General features: G+C 41.4%; 1 protein-coding gene across 1 annotated transcript; it reads left to right on the top strand.

Moving 5' to 3' along the window:
- The first annotated feature begins 2453 nt into the window (after positions 1 to 2453).
- On the top strand, positions 2454 to 4804 carry LOC131680485 (zinc finger protein 454-like). The gene is made up of 2 exons (XM_058961195.1): positions 2454 to 2655; positions 4146 to 4804. Exons 1-2 carry the CDS (start codon positions 2454 to 2456, stop codon positions 4802 to 4804), a joined length of 861 nt encoding a protein of 286 aa, XP_058817178.1.
- The last annotated feature ends 2832 nt before the right edge of the window (positions 4805 to 7636 follow it).

Raw genomic sequence — 7636 nt, 5'->3', positions numbered from 1 at the left:
TCATCGTTCCTTTCCCCACCCTGTCGAAGAGGATATTTCTGTTTCTTTATTTTTTCAAAAATCTACAATTTCTGGGTGGGTGAGGATGTTTGCGACTAACAATGATCCACCCTACACTACATCCCTGGTCAGCAGCAAACCCAATCATTGTTCACATCACCGTCGAGAACACCAAGGTACCGGTCCAGCCTATGCATTGGTGAAGGCACAATTTATCTACGATGTGTGCATCGATGGAGAGCCACCGTGATTTCATTACCCTACAACCACTATCATCAGCGAAAATGCCGAACTGATAACGGGCGATAAGAGAGTGAGATCCCATCATCTCTCACATACCGTCAGCCGAATCTAGGCCTCTCGATCATCACCTTCCGATCTACCTAAATGCGATCGGAGAGGCAGTCGAAATTAGGTCACCACCAAGAACGGGCAACCGATCCGCATTTTAATGTGTCTAGATTTAAGTCAAATATAGAATTTAAGTACAATTTGCATGTCGTTCATTGCCGGTCGAATAAAAGTGTGTCACTAAAATGTGTTTAGTCTAACCCGAGAGCTTTTGCGCGTTTCCACCAGTTGGTCCTAATCAATGGTCCGCCAATTTTGGATTCGGTCCCCCTTGGAACACCCCCTCTAATCAACGGTCGATGTTGGACCTGGCTGCACCACTGCTATCACCGCTATCGAAGACCCAGGAAGGTAAGCGGTCAGTCCCCAACAGTACTTATACTTTGGGTAACCCATTTCAAACAAAGTAGTAGCAGGTAATGTTTTTGACAGCCATTGTTATTGTTGTTGTGTGGTAGCGATACCCCTCACACAGAGCATTATTCGTTTGCTATAAAACCCACTACTCGACCTTTTCGGGCACGACAAACACCGGGCTCTCGGCTACCGACATGCATCGATGAGAAGCAGCCATCAGCATCGATCGTCCTCTTTCTCAGCAGACTGCCAACGCGAGTGGACGTGCCGGTAAGTAAGTGGTCAGCAACGCAGGCGCCGAGTCGGGAAGATGGCGGTTTTCACATTGGCGATCCTGCCAGTTTAGTTCTTGAAAATTTAATTTTACTGTGACAGTTTTTCCTTGTTTTGTAATAGAATAAATGTGCTTGGCATTGGTTTGTGGCTAAACGTACCACAAGGTGTGTCTGGAAGAACACCGGATAATCGAATGAAACCGTTTTTTTGTTCTTTGTTGTACATCAAATGAAATTGGTTTGTGGCTGTGTTCCGCAAGGTGTATCTGGAAGAACACCTGAAAAACTGTTGCACATACAATATGCTTGTATTAGTCTGTTGCTACTACGAAAAATGCAGAAAGGTGTACCTGGAAGGACACCGGAAAAACGTTTGATTGTTGCACATAGAATGTGGTTGTATTAGTTTGTTACCAAACATGCAACAAGGTGTGTCTGGAAGAACACCAGATAATCGATTGAAACTATTTCGCCTCTTGGTACATTTCGTTGTGCGCCTGAAAGGCTATTAAATTAATTTGGGGTTAACGGTGCAGAAATATGTATCTGTTATATTGTAAAATTTAATCGAAACATATTTGTGATAGCCTGGGGTAACCCATACCAAAATATTTGCGAAGGCGCGTATGATAAAATGTGATGATTCCAAGTTTATTTGTTTTCAACAGATTACGCAAAATGTACAACGGAGGAAAATATGTGCTGGCACCGACTGCCGATGACTCGGACCGAAATAGACCTTTCTTGTCTGACCTAACACCGGTTTTTCTTATTTTTAATCGAAATATTACACATTTATAAGAACATTTCCGTAAAAATGAGATTTTTAGGAGCTATCATGATTTTTCAATGATTTTTTAAAATTTGAAATATGCAAGAATGTTGAATATTTTTTTCACCTCAGCAAGAATGGTGGGACTTAAAATGTGCGTTTGGGCAGCACTGCTTTGAATATTTTCACTTAAGTTCTTGGCAACGCGGTAAATGAAGTGGTGAATCGCAGTACAACATTCATTAGCAATGTAAACAAACTAAAATGAACCTCTCGCTGTAGAACATTGGATGAAAATGTTTAACATCACTTTTTTGACAGTTCGCAGAGCCTGTTTACATAGACTTGGAATTTTTTTTATTCGACCACAGTATGAGAAACTTGATTTTGTTCACTTTTAAATGCGAATATCTTGTATTAACAAGCTAGCTAGGCCTTCATTTTTATTTGACGTCATTAGGCAATGTTCCGTTAAATTTGGCATTTGGATTTTTCTTGTCCACGATTCGTTGAAGAAAGCGATTTTATTTGTTGCGATCAATTCAACTTTTGTTTTTTTTGCTGAATTACAACGTTAGCCACGAAACATTTTGATGATCACTGGTAATTGCATTGCAGATGTCCTTAAAATTATATACATCGCTTCATAGGTCCGCACCAATTGCAGCCGCTCCACCTCGCCGGAATTAAATTAGCCGATGGTCCAGCCTGCGTCACACTCGGCTGTCGCTGCACCAATGGTAGCTCCCAACCAGGCACTTGGATTAATTGCTCAAATCGCAGCTACTGCTGGTAGTGTAGCGATCGGCTCCGTCGGTAATACCGTTGGACATACCCTCATCGGAATGTTCAGGCTGCCCCGGTATCGGGCGAGGCAAACACTCCGGCAGGACTATGCTCGTGGGAGATCAAGCAGTTATTATCTTGTACCCAAGGCCAGGCCGAGTGTGATTCGTAACAATTACCAAATTTAGAAGTCCATATACATAATGTTCACCTGATACTTTTTTTGAATAAAAATAGTATAAATGTTGGCAAAATCCTGCAGCACTAGGATCAAAGATAGAGCTTTAACACCAACTCACTGTGCTTCGGTGTTTTTTTTTGCAAACGAACTATCAGGTCTATATTTTTATTTAGTAAATGTTTTAATAAATATTAGTTCATTAGAAGTATGACTTATTTTTATTTTGATGGCGCGGTGACGGGGTGGTTAAAATGCGAGTCGTATCCTAAAAATCGATCGCTTGAAAGTAGTATAAATGATTATAAAATGCGACAACATAAACTCATAACCTTTCTAATGGTTATTTAGCCATAGGTAACGAGAAAATAGGTATTTTTTATTCATGTACAACAAAAATTACTCAGCAATAATTTAATTTATTATTAATTGTTACGCGTGATTTTGTCTCCAGTGATTGGCCAAAATTAGTTGCTTTTAGAATCTGGTGCTCTAAGCATAACTGTCCCATGTTAATAGCGAATCCCATAACAAATGGGACAGTATAGCGACCATACAGCTGTAACAGCGAATTTAGCATTGACATCAATATAACCAGGTTGGTTGCAAGCAGAAATAACAATACTAGCTGGGCTGCTAGCTGTTTGTGCTACTAATAACACTTGCAGTTTGTCAAATTAACATAATTCTATGATCTAGCTTCAATGACCATGGAATATAGCTGAATCCAAAACCTAACCCATCAGCGCATTTGATCATGTAATGGATATTATCAACTTTGAAAGAAATACATTTTATTGTTGTCTGTTTTTGAGGTTAGAACTTAGAACTTTTATACTATTGTGAGAATGGTCCTCAGCAACTATCCTTCCAAATCAAAGACTCGTGCTAGCAATGGCTTCGTTCAGAGGCTGCTGCTGTACATTTGTTTTCGTTAGCTGGCCCATAACGATTCCCCGGACCGAACCACTTTTCCGCCACCACAAGTGGGAAACGAACGATTCACATTTGATTTCCGTAGTTACAAATTACCGAACCACTGGCAGGTAGCATAGTTTTCGGACTTAGTTGTGAATTGGAACAGTCAAGCCTGACTTCCCGAGCTACATCTCCAGTATTGTCGTCCCATACGACTAGTGAACCTAAATGTGTCCCACACACATAGCACACCATCCTGGCACCTAGATGCGCCCATCTCGGCCTGCCACTGGTCTATGAAAATACATGTGATAGGACGGTAAGGTGGAGATAGGTGAACGGTAAGTTGTTATGATATGCTTATTCCGCTTCATTGAATTCATATGCTTCGAAAATAAGTTAGATTTTTTGAGATCATAACCCGTTTTTTGGAGATTTTAAAATATAAGAATACTTTTTAATAAAAAAATATTAATATCGAATGCACTTTTCCCTATTTTTATTCTAGACAGACAACACAATGAGCAAGTCCAGGTGACAATTTCACACATGCCACCGTACTGCAAACAACCATCAACAAAACCTATGAATGCGGAATGTGTGACCAAGAAGAGACAGCTGGCAGTTAACAAGCGCGTAAATGCCGGCATGCGACCGTACTCCTGTGATATTTGCGGTAAAGCATACACCAAGGGTATAAATCTAAGCCGGCACAAACGTATACACACCGGCGAACCACGACACCGTTGTCGGATATGTGGCAAAGAATTTTTCACTTTTGAGCAATTGGATCAGCACCGGCTTACCCATGAAGATCAGGCTTACGTTTGCGATATCTGCAGTAGGAAGTTTACCGAAAACAGTAGTCTCACGCGACACAAACTTATCCATGCGGGTGAGAGATCGCACAAGTGCGCTATTTGTGGTAAAGAATTCATAACTAGTGCTGAACTCACTCGCCACATGCGCATGGATACTGGCGAGCATTCGTATAAGTGTGATATCTGTGGCAAAGGCTACGTAGAAAGAAGCAGTTTGAAACGTCACCAGCCTGTTCACATCGATATGAATCTTGCGGAACAGATATTTAGTTGCGACATCTATGGTAGAAAGTTTCTTGAATATAAAGAACTTACGCAGCACAAACTTATCCACAGCAAAGATTGAGAATTCAGATGTGAAGTCTGTGGTGGCGGGTTTATAAAATATTCTCACGTGACTCGGCACATGCAAATCCATACAAACGAACGCCCGTACAAATGTGACCTCTGCGAGCAGAAGTTTCTTCGAAGAGCACATTTGACCCAGCATAATCGCAGGCATGCTGGCGAACGACCCCATGGCTGTGATTTGTGTGGAAAAAGATTCGTCGAACGTAGTCATTTGATGGGACACAAGAAGCTGCACGACAGGTCAAGGAATGGTAGCATGCGAAAAGGAAAAATTAAGGATTCTACCGCGACCGAAAGTATCCACGCGTTCGATGGAGGCGGTAATGGGAAAATAGAAGAGGAAAAGCAAGTTCTAACATAAATTATCTGATTGAAAGCAATGTAAATAGAAGTCTTGTTTATTATCAAAATGTATTTAGTAACTTTCTATATTTAATTGCGGCGCCATTAAATGACCCTGTTATCAACAATCGACACTATAAAAATTATCCACTCCCTTACCAACGGCCTGCTGAACACTCTCGTAACCATTGTCTTGTAGGAGCTGTTCTAGTTCAAGCCCCACACACATAGCACACCATCCTGGCGACCAGATGCGGCCATCTCGGCCTGCCACTGGTGTATGAAAATACATGTGATAGGACCGCAATGGCAGTTTAGGGTGAACTGCAATAGGTGGCTATCGAGTCGGAACACTTTAAGTGTGGCCCTGGCTGCCAGTCATGACTGTACCGCCCGCCACTTCCAAACATGTCACCGGTAACCCCGCTGGTGAAACTCCAGAATACATCGAAGCTCCTCCTCGGATGCGTTATGTTGAGCTGGCAACGCTGTGGACGGATTGCTGAAATAAACTAATGCTTCCTGCCGAACCGGTGCGTACGTGGGCTAAAAAAGAATAAGAATTAAGGCACTTGATGACATACTTATTGCAGACTGAAAATTAAATGACTTAGAATATACAGTATTTTTAAATAACAAATAAAATCTGTCTGCTCTGCGCCCTACGTGCGCTTTAAAAATTGCTTGAAACATAGGACTTACTTTGCCCATATGCAGACGTTAACCCCAATCGATCTGACAACCTTGCGTGTACGTATCTAGTCTCAGAGAATCGTTTCGTCAACTCAACCGTGCGACTATCACTTTGTCACCGGCAAGCTTTATGTTAGTTACCCCATTGTTGTGGATGTTTTCGGCTTCATATATACCCTGCAATGAAACGTCCGTCAATAGTTGTAATAAAAAACAAGTGATTCCATACAATTTACCTTAAAGTTACCAGTCGTTCCCTCCCAGAACTCCAACCGCCCATCTGCACACCCAATCTCTATGAAATTATCAAAAAAGTCCAGACACCAGATCGGTGATGTCTGGTAACATTTCTTCCGCGCTGAACCTCCTCCTCCAGGTGGCTGAGAACATTCGCCAGCGCTCATCTGCTGCCGGGGTGGGATGAAGCCGTATGATTGGACTTACTCTCCACCGCTGCTACATCATAGCCCTTGTTTGAATTATTCCACAAAAACCGGATTCGCAGATCCGCACACCTTTTGGGCATACACGATTATCATTTGTAAAATGTTTCTCATACTGAACGGTAAAATGAAAATATTTTCCTGCATCTCATTCTGATGATTGTGCCTGGTGAAGTTAAACTGTAATTTTTTTCAGTTTGAAAGCAAAACTGGTCGGCGAACTCTCGGGAAACGGGAGACAGCTGATGTTTTTGGATTCCTTGGCAGGATGTAAATACATAACCGATAGGTAGAGAAAACAGGAAAATAACAAAAACGATGTCATCGATGTTTGAAGAGCACTTTTCACTTTAGAGCAGCGTTGTCAGATGGTTTTGTACAATAAGTTTGTTCTAGTTACACAGAAGTTGCTCCGGAGCAAACAGAAGCAAAAAATACTTGCTTTTTACTCCAGCTTGCTAACGGAAGAAGAAAAAAAAGAGAAGAGAACATAGGAATGATTTTCTCTCTGTTTGCTCCGGAGTACTTCTACTGGTACTGGAACAAATCTAATATCGGTATAGTTCTGAATAAAAAATAGGTATTTATCGGTGTGAAGATGTATGCTAACTGTGAAGGAGCGGATTCGGGGAACAATTAAAACCACCGTTTATTCAATAAACAACTCGTTATATATTCTCCAATTTTCAACTATCCTTTCCAGTCTCTATCCCTGTAGGCATTTCTAACAACTGACCACTTCTTCTTTTCCTTTTCGCCTACCCTCTCTATCTGTCATCGACTGCCCAGGGACATGACACTAACGCTTGCAGGGGCGCGACCCTACAATCCTCCTTAGGTTTTATTTTGAAAAGATTTCAATGTGGGATATAGTCCTGAAATTTTGATGGTTCTTTTCTCATTCGTTTTGTGTACACTGACTGCTCTTCTTGTGTTACTAATTCATCTGGATTATCTGCCGGTTCTAAAACTAACGGTTCTTCATTTCTGTGTACTGTCTGTGTTGTTTGCTGTTCACATGTAGTCTGTATCTTTTTGAGATGTTTCACATTCCGTCGATATTCACTGCTGTCTTTTGTAGAACGCACTAACACATCTGCTCCGCTTCTTCGGATCACTGTAAATTCCTCTGGTGCAAAATCTGAACTCAATTTATTCTCTTTGCGCGTACGTTTTACTAGAACTCGATCGCCAACCTCGATATCATTTGGACGAGCTTTACGTTTCATGTCAGCATAAATCCTTCCTTTTTCTTTCTGTAACTTATCACGATCTCTAACCTCCTCGTCCAATCGAACGGTTTGTGGAACCTGTGGTAGTTTGGAACGAAGTTTTCTGCCGAACAAAAG

The sequence above is a fragment of the Topomyia yanbarensis genome, chromosome 2, assembly GCF_030247195.1.
Source record: "Topomyia yanbarensis strain Yona2022 chromosome 2, ASM3024719v1, whole genome shotgun sequence".
Taxonomy (NCBI): Eukaryota; Metazoa; Arthropoda; class Insecta; order Diptera; family Culicidae; genus Topomyia; species Topomyia yanbarensis.
The sequence above is the reverse complement of the archived record's forward strand: the minus strand, read 5'-3'. Positions and strand labels throughout refer to the sequence as shown.

Bases quoted from the DNA above. Each gene is read 5' to 3' on its own strand.
- LOC131680485 (XM_058961195.1), top strand. From the start codon at position 2,454: ATGGTCCAGCCTGCGTCACACTCGGCTGTCGCTGCACCAATGGTAGCT. The intron at 2,656-4,145 runs GTGGGAGATCAA...TTTTTATTCTAG, and splicing joins ACTCCGGCAGGACTATGCTC to ACAGACAACACAATGAGCAA.